At 40.9% G+C, this 17148-nt stretch overlaps 1 protein-coding gene across 5 annotated transcripts in view; it reads right to left on the reverse strand.

The window, feature by feature from the left end:
• Window positions 1-6363: 6363 nt before the first annotated feature.
• The window catches only part of ARFGEF3 (ARFGEF family member 3), an 86214-nt gene continuing 75429 nt past the window's right edge, over window positions 6364-17148 (reverse strand). For 3 of the 5 annotated variants that reach the window (XM_030268129.4, XM_030268128.4, XM_030268131.4), the window contains 3 exons: window positions 16872-16880; window positions 14132-15362; window positions 6364-13425 (listed from right to left, as the gene is read on the reverse strand). In XM_030268129.4, coding sequence (XP_030123989.4) covers window positions 13234-13425; window positions 14132-15362; window positions 16872-16880 — 1432 coding nt within the window. In that variant the 3' untranslated portion in view covers window positions 6364-13233. The remainder of the gene's footprint in view (window positions 13426-14131; window positions 15363-16871; window positions 16881-17148) is intronic. The other 2 variants (XM_030268130.4, XM_030268132.4) reach the window with 1 other exon arrangement.

Below are 17148 nucleotides of genomic sequence, written 5' to 3' on the forward strand. Positions count from 1 at the left end.
ATGGATAGCTCTGTCTAGAGCTATGGGGTTTTATTAGGTACTTTTCTGGTAATTTCTGTCAATCTAGGTTTGATCCCCTTCATTTACATTTAGTCATCCTTACCCTGAATTCTTGATTTCTCTTATTTAAGAGAAAAACCTGCCCTTTATTTAAGACTGCATATCCACCAGCACACACTGTATGACACTTCATTCCTATTTAGCCAAAATATAGAAATTCTTTGTTTTAGTGGGGAGTGGGGGAGGGGTTGGTTTTGTGGCGGGATTTCTGGTGATTTGGGTTATTTTCAGCATTTCTGAAGGGCCAGGTGACCACATTATGCTTGGGTTGCATTTGCTTTTAAATGTGTTGCCATAAACTTAGTGAGAAATTAAGCATTTTGCTACTTTATAAGGATGATATTCTAAAAAGAAACAATTTTGGATGGTGTGGCTGCAGCCAGGTCAAGCTCCACACTCTCCCTTTTGTACACTTTTATCATTAATATTGTTCATTTTCTTATCTCATTGCTTTTTGTAGTAAATAGTTCTTATCTCAACCCGTAGTCTTTGCCTTTTGTGGCTCCAATTCTCCTCTCAAATCCTCTGAGAGTGAAGAAGGGGAAAAGGGGGTAGGTGAGCCAGTGGTGTGGAGTTTGGAGTTTCAGTGGGAAGCACTAAACTGGGGAGTACCATTCCTAAACCATGATGGCAATTTAAGGGAATAAACTTCTAAGGAGAAATGTGAATGTGTGGTTAACCTTCAGCTTGCCTATTGTATTTGATGTTGCTTTACTCTGGTGGTTGATATTGTGTAGTGCTGTGCAGGCTTTAGATACTGAATTCTCAACATATCTGCATATCTCACGTAGTCTTGTGTTCAATTTTTTGTTCAAACTGAAGCAATATTCTGCTAGAGTATTGTGAATCTCTGAATGAAATCTCTTGAGACTGTATCCAAGTACAGCAGTCTCTGTGTCACTACTTGTTGCTAACACAGTAGATTTTATGCAAAAGAATGATCATATCTTTATATAGCCTGATTTGGCTGGTATCATCTGCTGCCACAACTGTTATCTCTAGATTCCAAAGAACATCAACTGAGAGGCTTTGAGTAATTTTGTACTGTTTTGCTTGAAATAAAACACATTTTCTGTACCGTTCCAATTCAGACCTCACATCCTAAAGTTTAATCTCCTGATTTGAACCTAAAGACTTTTATTTCAAACTTATGGAGAAAATACAGCCTCCTGCAACCTGTAGAATAAAGTTTGCTATAGGAATGAAGTATATTAAGAAAATCTTGTATATAAAAAAGGCCCCAAATCTGCAGAAGTGAGAACAGCTTTATTTTCTCAAGTGCACTTGTTAATGGTTCAACTGGCCAGCAAAATTGCAGTCAAGCCTAGGTTTTAGGGTATGAGCCTTGTTACACAAAGGCAGGTCAGTTAGCCTTAAATGCATGATAGTAAATGTTAATGAATGCTAATAATTGCTAATAAAGCAGAGTTGATGGCATGCATGGACTCCAGTGGTACCTGAAGGGGCAGAGAAAAGGGAAAACTTCTCCCCATCAGTCAGGTGGGAAGTGAGGGACTCCCAGGCAGGTGCCCACCTCTTTGGGGTGTCCTGCTGGTGCAGCAGGTGCTGTGTGACGCTGCTGAGTGTCATTCTGTGGCAGCTGCTCAGACCCCCCATGACTGGTTTTGCTTTATGACGCCATTTGCATCAATTGTGCCACAATTGGTGTGGTGCCTGTCCTGACTGGCTGCTGTGCCTTGTCCTTGTGTGTTAGTGGGCAATGTCTGCTGGATAAGTAAAAACCCATTACTCTTGTAGGTGCTAAAGCTACCTGCTGAAAATGGTGAAAGGAAGGCTGAAGAGCTCCTAAAATGCAGCTATAGCCTGGAAAATAAAATGTCTGGAGGCAGAGAGGGAAAGGGATGAGTTCAACACAACAAGCAGATGTTTCCAGTGTAAAAGTATTTCAGAATTGACCTGTGCAAGGCCTTAAGGATAAGAACACTTGTAACAGTGGGGTAAAGGCACTGCCACAGTTTTCTTGGGTTGGGGACATTAGAGCTTACATAGTTGCAAGTGGAAAGTATGCTATGGGACTGGAAATGGGTCTCGGTATTAGAAAATGCAATGTGTCCTGCAATACCCTCCATAGCAAACCATAGATACAAAGGCAAAGGCTTTCAGTGTGTTTTTTTTAAAAGAGGCTTAGCCTGACAGAAGGGAGTGGCATGGCAAACCCATCTGAAAGAAACATGTTGTCTGAGGGATGTGTGTCTGTTTAGAGGGGAATAATTGCACATTAGAAATACCTGGGCAGTTGAGCTGCTCAGAACCCCTACTCAGCATGGGCAGCTTTATAAATAACAGGTCAGGTTTTCAGTTAGGAAATGCAAACTGCAGCCAAAGAATGATATGCTGATGTTAAGGTGTACAGATGTATGTGAAAGTGCCTTCTGCAGTAAGCTGATGTTAAGGCGAGGGATTGTATGAGAAGGGTCAAAACAACAGCAAAATGTAGAGAAGATTCTGCTCAGGGGCTTGGTGTGGTTGAATGGATGATCTGAACAGTTCTTCCATATGTGCAGTCCTTAATTCAGGAGACTGTATTGCCATTTGAGAGAGTATTGAGAAAATATCCACTGCAGTGACCCACTTCTGGATAGGGAATGGGAGGAGAGTGTCTGTCCCGTGTACATTCCAGGTCAGCCTGCATGGACTGCATTGATGCTGCATGCAAAATGTTGTTCTGTGTGAAACTTCAGGGTCACTCAGAGTTGTACGGGGGGGGGGAAAGCCTAAGGCCAGGCTGATTAAACGTGGATTTTCTCTTTGAGGAAGAAGTCGATTTTGCTTGGGCCAGTGGTGGACAAAGGGAATCAGTCATGGAAAGAACATCTGAGGCAGTTATTTCATTCTGCTACAAGATGGGGATCCTTTCACCCCTTTTCCAGGCATATTCTCCTCACACTCTGCGCCGAGTCGGTATGTTAACAGCAGGAGGAGCCAGGTGGCTGCTGAGGGGCAATGGGGCCTGTAGGGGTGAGCATTTACATTGTGCCCAGATTGTAGGGGCAGCTCTAGGCCTGACTGGTTAGAGGCATTTACATTCTGATGCTACTCTTCAGGGTTTAGAGTATTTTTTAAGCTTTATTTGACTCCAACCATTACATTTTGCTATGTGCAGGGTATAGCCTTCTTGAGAGCGATGCTTGTCCAGACAGAATGGCTTGGTTTGATGGCTCAGGCTCTAAAAGAGACACTCAAAATTATGTAGTTTGGCACTTGTGTCTTGCCCTGGGTTCCTCTTTGTCATCCTGTTTTTCTTCTGCAGTCACTGCAGAACTGGGATGTTGCCTAGAACAACACAGCATACCCTATATAACCTCACAATCCCAACAGACCCTCAGTAGTGATCATCCTTGCCTTACTCTCAGCACAGCTCTACCTAAAAAACTGAAAATGTGAAAAAAATTATCAAACTGCATTAATTTTTTTTTTTTTTTAACCTTCATGCCTGGCTTTGCAAACTAATAATCTTTATTCTCTTGGGTTTGGGGCTGATCACAAGAGCCTGCATTGAGATATTCAATTATTTAGTGTCCTTTTAAAAGAAAAGGTAAAGTATGCAAGAGAGATGCAAGATCTGCTCTGGTGACCATAGCTGAAATTTTAAAAGAACATTTTTGTCAGGGCTCTTCTGCTTGTGGTGCCACCACTGCAATTTTACCCTTGTTTTCTCAAGGGATGATAATTGGTTTTGCAAGTAAGCAAACCAACCTAAAGCCTTGTCACCTTCCTCTCCTCACATGAGTTACTGCAATAACTTTTCAAAACCATTTTTCATTTTCTCATTATGTTTGACATTATTGTTTCTCAGGCTTGAAGATTTGTCTTTTTTAACCTCCTAAACAAAATTACTTATAGAGATAGATTTCAGTACAACATCTTACCCAGTTTTATTTTGATCTCTTCTTCTCCGTGTAATCTTTGGAACAAAAAACCTGATTTGAAGTACAAAGCGGTCTGCCAGGAATATAATGTAACATTTAAAAGCATAGTAAATAATCTATAAATGCTAGGCAGAAAAGTATTCCACATTATTTTAAGTAATTTTGTTTGACTGTGGTAGGGAATGAACATAATAAGAGATCAGAAGTGGTCAAACTAACCACAGCAAAGAAAAATACTTCATATTTTCTCAGAGCTGGCAAACCACAAGTATTGTCTCTTATTTATGGATACATATTTCCCAGCAATTACAGTGTCGGCAAAGGTACAAATCTCTTGTAAAAGTAAAACAAAAAAATCATCCAGACTTATTACTATGAATTTCTATCACGAGTCAGAAAAATGCAACCTGGCTAATATGTTGGGTTCTGGTATTTTGGGTTTTTTTGTTTGTTTGTTTGTTTGTTTTTTCCTTCAGTATGAGAGTAGGACCTAGCTGACCTGTGTTCTGATTTAGTTTGGATTCTGTTGAGTTTTGAAATTGGGATACTGACTGCACTCTTCTAGCCCTCTGTGTCATGCATTTGGATAAAGACTTCAATTTGTGTTTGTTTACAGTGATATTAGATGTTAAGAGGTTTATCCTGATGCTAGCTTCTTTGCCAGAAGCTCCAAAATGAGGGATCACCCTGCATTTCACATAGCTCTGTGGACAGAAGCCCGGCCTCTTCTTTCAACTTCTGCCATAGGTTTGCTCAGTGAATCAAACGGTTTCTTCATCTGGAAACATGATCAGGAAGTATCTGTCCTGGGGAGAGCATGCTTCCAGCAGGCTTACTGAAAATACTGTCCCATTTTAACCTGAGTGCTTAGGAGTATGGATGTGACAGTGGTCTCCTATGCAACCCTACTGTGCATTACCTGTTACATCCAAATTGTGTTTCTCTTTTGTCTTGTACCTGAAGTACCCACCAGTATCTCTAGTCGGCCTTTCTGTGTCCCTCCTATAATCAGTCTTTGCTGCTGTTTTTTTGTTTTGGGTCTTTTTTTTCCCTCTCTTGCCAGATTATCTCACAGATCTAAAAGTCTGGGATGAGCAGGAGGCCAGAGCACGTGTTTAGATACTTTGGGCCATTTTGAGGTCAAGGAAAATTTTTTACTTCCTTGGTTGTTCATCCCACCTGTAAAATGGTAATAGTGACTCTGGGTGCTCCTTTGGCACCCAGTCAAAAAATAAAAATCAGTTATTAAGAAATGGTTAGTCTGGCTTGGTACCAGGGGAGCTTTTAACATTTTGTTTAACACAGATTAACACTGTGTAGCCAGTGATAAACCTAGATTGTGAAAACATGAGTGAGTTTAGTGAACCAGCTGAAGTGAAGAGGATGTCTGAGATTCAATGGTGTGCCTGTTTAGTCCCTTTAAAAAATTCCTTTATTGCTTTGAAATATTTGTTGACAGCTGTTTTCTTTGGCAAGTGTTCTTAACACTCTGCTCCTCAACAGAAGAACAAGACCAAGTGTCTTCTAGGTAAGTCTAGTGGCAGCAGAAGCCATGCTAGCCTGACCACAGCATTAGTGGGAAGGCAACTAGGAATTTGCACATGTAAGGAGTGAGTGGAATAGTGGAGCATTACTTTCTGTATTTACTCTGTTGCTGTTTCACCTTACTGAATGCTGTTTAGGAGGAAATGAAAATCTTTCTAATGGGATCTAAATGAGCTGTGTGGAGCAACAGAAAGTAGTTCCCTGGAATAAAATTAGATCTGACGGTTGGGATTTAACACACTCTCTTTTGCCAGAAGTGTGTAAGATTATTAAAGCATCACAACCTCATTTGGTCTCTTTGTAATCTGTTCTTAACCTTCATGCTGATGAGGCTGTTATGTAACAACCAGTGAAGGCCAGACCTTATGGTGCTTCACTGTATGGAAGCCCACGCCCAGAGACCTCAGTGGGGCCAGGTGGAAAGCTGGCTGCATCTTCCCTCTTGAGATTATGTGGAAAACTTGTTTTTGGGCTGTGGGTAGCATCCTTGACCACAGAGAAGTGTATTCTAAGGTTCACTGTATGATGCTATGTCTTGTCACTGAAGGAGGGAGAAATATTTCACCTGTCTAGATGCATCAAAATTCTGCACAGCATATACTTGCACCTTTAACAATCTCGGTAGCTTCGTTGTTCTCCACCCCACAAACTCAGACTAGAAGTGCTGTAGGAGTAATTTGTCAGTGTTTAGATCTCAGTTCCCATCAAATACACGTAGCAGTTCAGAGTAACGAAATTCCCAAGGTCATCCATGAAAACTGCAGTTCCTGCTAGTACATAACAAATATTTCAGGCTCTTTCTCTGCTCTATTCCTTTGCTTCATCAGGAATTGTACAATAACTTTCATCAGACAAAATCAAAGCATAATTTATTTTGCGTTTGCATCTTTATTCTACAACACAAGCAACATAAATAGTTTATACTTTTTGTTTTAAAATATTTCCATTTCAGAATTCAGTCAGAATAAAATATACACAAAATACAATTTGCAAGCCAGCCGACAGTGACTGCCCAACCACTGGACACCCAAGGACCATACAAAGCTAGCGGCACAACAGGACATGGTGGACATGGGGAAGTGCTCTTCTGAAGAAGAGCAGAAAGGTAGAGGGAGGAAACATGGATGAGACCATGGAATTGCAGATAGGTATGAACTCAGCAGAAGGTAAACCCAATGTAAGCACTTGTTTGACAAGGTAATTTATAGTCTCTCTTTAGAAGTACTATTGGCTCCTCCTGAATATACAGCTAGAGAGATTAAGTCCTGGGAATCATGTTTTGTGGCAAAATGCTTCCTCTGGCAGCCATCATCATGGAAATAAAATTTGATTTTTTTTTTTTTTAATTTTCAAACAGAAAAGACTTAGATCTTTGGTGAAATGGAGTGTCCACTCCCTTTGGCTTGCTTTCAGTTCTAGTTGAAGGGCCTATAGAAGTATGTTTGCAGTCTCACGAAAATGACAGAAGGGGGAGGGGGGGAAGTGGCAGAGAAGAGGAAGTTGGGGGGAACTGAAAGAAGATTCTTGCTGTTGTCATTGCACATCTTCAATGCCGTGCTCCCATCTGCTCTAGCAAACAGCGTGCACTACGGGGCTCTGTCACCACCATGCTCTGCCCTTCCTCGCTGTTCTCCCTTTGGTATCAAGTCCTGTCTTCCTCTGCAGAGTGGGGAGCTCAGGTGTCACAGCCTGATTGTGGAGGAGATATTTGTCCCTTGCTCGAACTTGTGTACCTGTGCCTGTCTGCCAGCTCAGCTCTCTCACTGCAGCTTGCTGCTTGTGGAACTGTGGCACTTCACCACAGCCCAGAAGGGCCAAATGCATGGACAGGAAACAGGGGCCTGATGCTCCATGGGAGTCAGACAAAATTTACTGAAGTACATAAACTACCTTTTGAAAAGTGGGATGTTGGAGTAAAATAATTTCATAGATCCTGTTGCCATGTTTCTTAACCAAAAATGCTTTCCATAAACTCAGGCCCCTGATTCAATGTGGCAGTGTAGGCTATGCGAACCTCAACTTGTGATTTTGCCAAAAATTGGAATTTGAGGGATCTGGTTCCACAGGCAAGCTCATTATTGCATTAATCCAGGATCGTACAGTGTAGCTCCACTAATATCTGCAGAATTAGGGCATTTCTTCTTCCCTCTGCTTTTAGTTTTCAGCTTGGAGACCTCTGAGAACTAAGTGAAAAGACTGATGCACACATAGGCCATGTGTGTTTTCATTTTTAAATGTTTGGCCAGAACTGTTTGTTTAGTATCATATTAGTGTCACACATAAAGTATCTATTCTGAGGGGAATTAGTGGAAATTACTTCTTCCTTGTAGTTGTACAACTTCTGGAGTCCCAGGCATGTTGCTGGTGAGGGCTGCTGAGACTCTTTGGTGATATCCCTATAGAAGCTCCACTCAAATTAGGGAGGCTCAGTGAAGAGGGATTGCTAGCTGCCACATACTTTTATCTACATTGCATAAAATCCAACATTTGTGCTTCTGTGCAATGGTAAATTGGTCCTTTACACTAAAAGAAGAGAAATTTCTTCTGGTAAATTGATGGTATCATCTTCTTGAACAATTGTGGAATGATCAGCAACTGAAAAAAACCTATTTCATGTCATATACCATGATGAGACCTGTACACAAGTCTTCCCACAAATTACTGTGACTGTAGTAATGAGTAAATAGCCTGCTTAGACACCTTAGACACATCTTAGTATAAAAGGGCGGTGGAAAGGAAGCACTTCACTTCTTTTGTGAATTAAAACAATTTAGCACTAAGAAATGGCATTTCTAAAACAGATTACTGAAGGTGACAATAGCCAAACCACACGCACAATTTCTCAACAGGCTTCTATACACATGAGCTAGGTGAAAAATAAATCACTTTGGCTTGCTGGATCTGCGAAGAAGTGAGGGTTCTAGTTTTGCAGTATAGGGTTGTGTAGGACTGTGTGCTGGTTCCCGTGGATTTTTTAAGCAGGAGGTGTATGGAGGACAGCAGCAGAGAGTGTGACACAAAAAACTTTAGAGGACTTCCCCTTTCCTGAGAACTTGTGAACCCCTACATAGAGATTGAAGAATTCAAGGACTGAGTGCTGAGTATTAAAGATCCCTAGCTACTTAACTTCCATTGATTGTGACAGCTTCAGCACTTTGAGTGTGGGCCCAAGCTGTGAAGAAAGGTACAAAGTGGAGGCAGACTATGGAGCTGGACTCTACTTTCTAACTTGTTCGCCACTTGGTTTTATGCCAGTGCTGTGCTGGGCTCTGCAGTGTTGATAACAATAGTGAGATGCTGCTATATAAAGTACAGGTGAAGATTGCACATGGTACTTAGAGGTGGGGGTTTTATCTTTGGTGAGTGAGGATTTCTCAGTGAATTTTACATAAAGATTTAAGTTTTAAACAGAACTTGAAGCTCAAACTGAAAGGGAAAACACCTTACAAGTTGCAGGTGTAAACTGTGCATGGCCTTGACATGAGTAAGCCACAGTGCAGATGACATAAATTTTTCATCTGTCATGAGGCAAAAGCTGTGTTGCCCGTGCTGGGAGTTGTACAAGGAAAGTATTGCCCAGGTCTGTGTAAATGTTTTTCTAATAATTCTTTCTACATGGTAAATTAAGTCAGTTATTCTCAAATGAGTGTTTATCCCTAGGAAAGAATTAAATCTGTATTTTAACATCATAAAGACATGAAGGCATGTTAACTAAGAGATAGTGGTGGTAATTCAATGGTTGCTCAGAAAAGGTACCATAATAATGTGTGAGCCATTGCTGGTGTGACACAAATACATAACACAGCAGATAAGCATGTTACTAATGTGGATAGCTCTCTGAAAATATGCTGAATTCCCAGAATACGGCAGTGACTGGAGCCACAGGTATCTGTACATATACATGTCAATCATCTCATATGACTGCATATGTTCACAGTGCAGAACGATGTGCAAACATATGCAATGACCTGAGACCATGTAAGCTGGGGTCAAATCCTGCCCCTGTTCTATAGGAAAAGGATTGCTTTCCTGATGAGCACTCTGCTTTTCTCAGCTTTAAATATTTGCACAGTGATGACCTATTTCATGTGCTTAAAGGTAGTTGATGCTGGGCAGCAGCAACTTTCTCTGTTAGCAACTGCCTACAAGATTTTAAAATGACATGTCCTTGCCTTTGCTGGCTGTGGTGGCCCTGAGGAGGGCAATGTGAATTAGGCAAAGGCAGCAGAGGTGCAGCTCTGGTACCTGAGAAAGATGTCAAGCTATCACATCTTCTTTTTTAAAGCATTTCAGTTGAGCAAAATTTACTGGGCAATCAGTTTTAAAAACAACCGGCCAGCTCATTTAAAAAAAACCAAACCCAATTCCTATAGATATTTATGTGACAAAAAAAGTAAGGGCAAGAAAAGAGAGGTGGTCATTAACCAAGACAAAGAGAAAGAGCAAGCTCAGGCTGCAGTGCAGAGAGGCTGGTTTGCTCAAGGTTCAAAGGTTTGGTTCAACAGTAAAGCTGTCAGTACTCTGCCATGCATAAGGTTATAGAGCTAAAAGTAAGGATTTGAATGGGGTACACGTGTGAATATACACGTGTGAATACAAACGTGCATCCAAGGACAACTACTGCTATTGACTGAGGTTCTTCCTCATTCACAAGCAGAAAGCAGAAAAGCCAGTGTAGCAAGGACATGAGTGGGGTGTGCCGTGTAGGGAATTCCCCTTCTGAAGCTCAGGACAGGCTGATGCCAGCCCCTTTTCCTCAGACTGTTCTGGCAGACTTCTCCTTTGGGCTAAAAGCTTGCTTTATGAGGTCTGAAGGTATCGTGTCATGAGCCATGAAACAGGCCACACAGGACCTATGAAATAGTGATATTGCACTTTTATTATTCTATGTCTTTTGAGCTTACTGATGTCTATAGCTAAACTAGCAGAAAAATTTCTGAGAATCTGATGAACCAACTGATTTTAATTTATCTATATTTTGAAGGTGCATCAGAAAGCTTTGGCTTGTGGTTGTGGTCACTGAAGTGGCCATGGGCCACCCTCCTCACCTGGTTAGCATTTTATACACACAAGGAAAAGGAAGAGCAGCACATGCTGAACTTTGTTCTGTAAATTACTCCGTAAATAATTGCTGCTTCAAATATTCCTTCTCCCCTCCTTCTAAATTACATTTCTGGAATTATTCAAAGTTACTTATGACCTTTAAGGGAGGGATCTTAATGAGTAGAGGCACTGAGGATGACAATGGGCACTTAGTGCATAATTTGAAGGACAAAGTTCAAAACAGGCCAACAGCAACATAGCATATTTACTTATTCTCATTTCCCAATGTGGTATTTGTAGTGTAAATAGTTAAAATGAAATTACATTTTAGGTCAAGATGGTGGCTAATGAAGTAACACTAGGTTATACTGTGTTCATGAGTTTGAGGGAGGTGGTGGTAATGGTATTGGCACTCTTAAAGCTTTTCTTTCTGATTTACAGAAGAATTTTGTATTGCAACCACAATGCAACCATAGTGTTTCCTAGATTCTAGGATCTCTTCTGTAGTCCTGAATGATTTCACTAATACTGCTATAAATTTATTTCCCCTACATAATATAGGGATTTGCTTTAGTTTTAGATCAGTACAGCAAGGACCTGCATCCACTCAATGCATTTATAATGAAAACCATCAGAGGTGGCTGCTTTGAACATTGTTTATAATTCTGATTTCTGCTGTTGCCTAATTAATGCCGAATATAAACTAAACAGTATAAATGCCAAATAAAAACTTTAATAAAAAGTGTGACCACACTTTCACTCTGCCTAAAGATGTATAAGAATGACATGGCAACAGAAATCAAACTATGCTACTACTCTCCCAAATTCCAAAGCATAATATAACCTGTTCCTGAGGAAGTATTAAGACTGTTGGGGGAAAACTGACAATTGAAAACACTGTTAAATTAATAATTCATAAAGTCAGATTAGGTGATAGAAAATAGCTTGTTTTGCAGAATTTTTATGTCCTTTAAACAATTTAGCAAAAGAAACTTTTTAAATCAAGAGAAACAGCATGACTGGCACTACAGAAAGTTATGGGACAAATACTCCCTGCACAAGACTAGCATGTGACAAATGGGAAGTAGGCAATGGAGGGAAAAGGCAGGAGGATAGTGTCAGAGCCTTTGTAAACAAAGCAGCTTGGGAGATGGCTGTTCAGTGGAGCTTCTTGGCTCCCTCTGTTTTTCCAGGTTTAAGATGCTAAAAGCAGTGAGTTTTGCAAAATCCAGGCCTTACATAAAGAGATGATCTTGTTAGGATGCTTTGGAGCACAGACTGAAGCTGTATATTTAGTTGGCATGCACATTTTAAAAGCCTTGGGAGAAGAGCATTAAGGAGTCACCCAAAATTAAAATCAACTAATTTTCAACAAGTTATCAACAAGTGATATAGCATGGGAGTATGGGATGAAATGTCCCAAGGGCTGTGACATAACTTGTGCAGCAAGGTAACCCCTTGCTTTGTATAGTGTGAAAAGCATCACATATGCATTTGACAACACAACAGTCAATCCTTCCCCTTCTCCTCCCTTTTACTAATAACAGCAAATTGCAATAGTCCCAGTAGGAGTGCTGCATGGAGGGGGATGTACCTCCATGAGGATCTGTCCTTTTCTATTTACAGCAGCAGACAAGAAATGAGAGAGAAACAAGAAATATACTTCCCTTTCACACCATTTTCCATCTTGCTTCAGCTCCAAGTGGAGTGATAGACTGCCTTTAACAAAGGTGATAAGGTTGTTTCTGGCTACAGCAGCTCTACATAAATTTCCAGTAAAATAACAGCTGCAGTGGTGCTGAAACTGGAACACTTTGCTTAATTGAATGCTGGATACTGGCACATGCTGGTATTTGCTGTGGTGTGTCTTCCCCACAGCTTCACAGGAAAGAGCGAAACAAACTTCTCTTTTGCCCTTAGAGGGAATTAGACATGTAGCAAAATGCTCAGCTGTAGGCATAGGTGAAGAGGCAGCCAGGGTGGTGTTGCCGAGAGGGCAGCTTGACAGTGCCATTTCTCTTTGACCAATACTCCGTAAGAGCAATGAAAGGATCAATAGCCTGTGCTTGGTTCACCCATTTTACACCTGGGATTTTTTAGCTACTCCAAATAGGACTACAAAGGCTCTTTTTGGAGCAAAATAAATTTCCATCTTCTCTAGTGAGTGACACATTTAGTTGCTACAACAATCTTTAGTTGGCTACCCTCCCTCATGGCAATTTTTGAAGGGAAGATGTGACCCTAAAAAATGCCACCTTCTTACTTGTCCTACAGCCCCACCTTTTCACTGACTTGGATTTATTTATTTATTTTCTAAGTTAAATAGGTTTACTAACCTGGTTTGACACCCACATGACAGTTGCACTCACAGCTAATTTCAAGCGTGGAAGTTCTGCTGCAGTTTCTGGTGGCTTCCACTGCTGCAAATTTGAATTAAAACGAAGGCTATGAAATGCACCTCTTCTGGTAGGAGCCTGATTTAGGGATAGGTTCTGGGTTCTGGGGCCATGCCAGATCCTCTAAACAGACTCATGCTTTGCCTCCTTTGCTGGTGTGAGTGATGGAAACACAATCTCAGGTGGACAGACAATATAAATAATTTCTCACCAACAAACAGGCAATTAATGAACCCCAAGTACTTCTTTGCTGTATATCTTGAATGTCTTCTGCCTTTTGCAACAGAGCACAGCTTGGTTTAAATTATGATATCGTAAACTCGGCCCACTCTTCCCAGCCATTCCCGTACTGCCTGGCGGACACGGATATCTGTCACATGGCAAGTCAGCTGGCTGATACAGGGAAACACTGCTGGCTGCAGGGCTGTGAAGGTTTGGTCTGGCAGAGCCTGAATCTGGTTGAGAACTGTCAGCACCATGTTGGTCCATGCCTATGAAGAAATTGGATATAAAAAAACCTCTTTAGGAGACATTTCTAAATAGGTGAGCCCAGTGGTTGAGGCAGAAAATAAGGTATCTGGTGGCTGCAGTCTCATGAAGCAGACTGAGTAATGCCAGAATATTAATTTAATGTTCCTAAATCACTTGGCTTTGTATTGCAGGTATCATCCTCACCCTTTCCTTTTTTTGTCTCACAGTGAACAAAATCTGTAAAGTTTGATGCTTTCACCGATTTGTTCACTTGGACACACAAACAGAAAGCTTCCGTTTAGCAAAAGAACCCATTATTTTTCTCTGGAATTAACAAAAAACCCCATTCTTAAGTACAAAAGCAATGTGACAAACAACATGGCATTTTCAAAAGCCTTCAGTGGGCTACAGCCCACAGCAGTAAGCAATGAGTTTGCTGTAGGTTGTCAGTTTGCAGGATTAAGGGCAGCCTTGGCTCCAGTTATAGAAGCACTCTTGAAAGCTGAGCTAGTATATGCCTGATAACACTTCTCTGAAGACTGACTTTCTTTTAATAGGGCAGAACCAGGTTTTTATTAATTCCAGCTCCTAAAGATTCAGTCTTCATCACGAGGACTTCATTATATTATACAATATTCAACAAAAAGACTATAATAATGTCAAAAACCATATAGGTATATTTTTATTTATTGCTATTATTATTAGCCTTCTACAAGAATGTCCTACCTGTATCTGGGCTTCTGCATCCCTAATAGATATATTCAGGGAGCTGACTGTGGACCCTGAACGGGGTCTCTTCTCTTGTCTCAGGATCTCTGGACCCGCACTGAATGAATGCCTCATTTGACCTTGATCTAGAAGATGCTGTGGCCGCTGGAGCACAGGTGAGTCTGGCCCTCTTGAACCCAGGAGCTCCCCTTTCTTTTCCACTTTGACCTCTTTGGTGAATGATGTCATGACCTGTTGCTGCTTTCTCTTCTTGTATTCTGTCATAAACTTGGAGATGGTTTTGTCAGTGGCTATGGTGTAGATTTTGTTGCCAGCACTTTCCCACCATTCTTTTTTCTTGGTTTGCTCTTTCTTTTCTGGTTTAGGACTCAGGGGTGGGGGTAGCAGCAATATTTCTCCACTCCCTCCTCGAGGTGTCAAGCTGTCTCCCAGTTGGTCCCTGATTTGACTTCGGTCATCTTCTGATGGTGTGTCCTTTCCAGACAGCCCTCCGGTTGATGGGGTGGAGGTTTCTGAGTGAAAAGATGGTAAAATGAAGAAAGAGTCACCTTTGAAAACTGGAGGCTCCTCTACATTGTTCTCCAGGTCCAGATGCATTTGGATGTAGTTGTTGCACAGTTCCATGCAGAGCTTGTGAAGCCGTTTGATCAGCCACCCCCAGTCGGCATTGCTGACTGGCTGGACGCTCAAAGATGGGATTCGAGCCCTCCACTGCCTCTTCTCCTTCCCTCGTGGGGGACTGACCTGGGCAGTTTCTTCAAAAATGTCTTCATCTTCTGAAGAACACTGCTGTGATGAGTCCGTGCTCCTTTCATCATCTTCAAAGAGGATCTTTTTCACTTGCTCTGCAGTGATGTTCTCCTGGTTTGTCAGGATTGCGCAAACCAAAGCATGGAAGTAGATGTTGAAGCTCATTGCTGACTGGCGATACAAGTTGGCAGCTCCACCAATGCCAGACACTTTTTTCAACAAACACTTCAGCCCAGGTCTGGTGTCAAACTCTCTGGCTGTTCTGTAGGAGTCCAGGAGTAAGTCAAAGATGACAGCCAGGTTTTGCATGGAGATGTACCTGAGAAAACCGGCCAACTTGTTTTCTGGTACTTGTATTGCCATTTTCTCCTCCAAGTTAGAAGGGCCTTTCACAAATTCTTCCAGCAAGATGTCATATAAATTCTGCAGCAGTACTTGGTGGGACAGCAAGCTCACCACTATTGTCCTAAAAGGAATACTTGGTAAACCAAGCATGGGAAGGAAAAAAATCATAGAATATTAAAATGGTGCATTGTGCTTGTACTAAGAATAAAAGCACACTCAGGTATTTCAGCCTGCTACATCTGAGGAATTTATTAACACACAAATTATTCCTCCACCAACATGCCAGACAACCTTTATTTTGCCATGACAAAGTGGGGCCAAAACTAGTTTACTACTCAGTTTCCATTTCCACTAATACCCAGGAGTACTTAAAAATAAACCATGAAGAGGTATCCAACTAATAAAGAAACATGTACAGAAACATCAGCAGCGCAATGCAGCATGCAAAGAAGCTGAAGTCTGGCTGAAGGCACATTTCACTGCTTGCTTTTAAAGACTTCAGCTTGAGCACTGAGAGTCTAGCATGGACATATCTATTCCTAACCCTGTTCCTCACATAACAATAATGGGTGCTCCCATTAGAGAGATGCTAGGAGCTGTTTTAGCCCTCGCTGATTTTTGATTTGCACAGCGGACACAGGAATGGCAAATGCCTTGCACCAAAGTTTTCAGGTCTTTCACCAGTAAACAACACTGAGAGGCTTACACACAAGCAAGGCTTGGAAAAAAGTCAGGATTGTTTTTTGGTGTCTCGTGGATTTCAAATTATAAACTGTTAAACCTAATTTAAGATCTTTTAGAAAGTATGTAAGATTACAGGGCAATGTTCTAAAATTAAGCTGATACACATAATAATACTTGGTTTGATGTGATGGATCAAGTTTTAATTAGCACAGCTATCAAGTAAGGAAGAGATTTTTTAGTTTGCTTGCAATACTGAAGGTTTAGGCCTGAGTCAAAGCAAATCTTCATGTAACATGAGAAGTTCAGCTGCAGAGCTTTGACATTTTTTGTTGCAAAAATTATTCTGCTTTCCTTAAACAACTTTCAAGTGTTTAGGAATACCAAGACAAAAAGCCTTTTTTTTTTTTTTTTTTTTTTTTTTTTTGAGAAATCCTATCAAAACCCAATTTTGAGAATACAACATTTTAAAAAAGTTCAAGCAAAACTGTTATTCAGCAACATTCCCTGTGTCACTCTGCCTACCATGACACAGTTGATACATCAGTAAAATTTAGTAGTCTTATTATTTGACAGTGATAAAATGTTAATGATTAGCACATACAGTTGAGCTCTTTATGGGAAAGTAGTTTTTTGTTGTAAAAATCATTAGAGGCTCTGACTCAAAAAAGCTCTTAAGAGCATGTATAAAGTTAAATGAGAGCTTGCAGTGATTTCAAGGAACTAATCCTGTTCCAAAAGCAGGTCAGGAATGAAGGAGATCTGCTTTCCTTGTAATAGCCAAAAAAGCAATTTACAAGGACAGTGTAAAGTACTGCTCAATCCCAAAAGAAACTGGTAGAGAACTACAGGTGAAAACACAGTGCCAAAGCTGGCTAAGGATATAATATTTTCTTATTCTGCCCAAAGTTTCAAACTGAAATATATAATTACTTTTCAGGAAGAAGAAAAGCTCCCTTACCCCAGCTTCCTGTGAAACGATGCAGCATTAGGGAAACAAAACCAAAAGGGAGAAGTGAAACCCTGCTAAGGTTAAAGTAAAACTTTGGAAAGGCCACATTTACTATCATGCATGATTGCCATATTACTGCATTGCTGTAGCAAATAATATGAAAACAGTGGCACAGTCAACTTGTGAGCTGTGTTTTGGTGAAAAAATAAGCATTGCTGGGATAACACTTGGCTATGGGCATATACACCTTCAGCAGTTGGTCGGACAAAGAGCAGTGTGAAAGCAT

Source organism: Taeniopygia guttata, chromosome 3 (assembly GCF_048771995.1).
Source record: "Taeniopygia guttata chromosome 3, bTaeGut7.mat, whole genome shotgun sequence".
NCBI lineage: Eukaryota > Metazoa > Chordata > Aves > Passeriformes > Estrildidae > Taeniopygia > Taeniopygia guttata.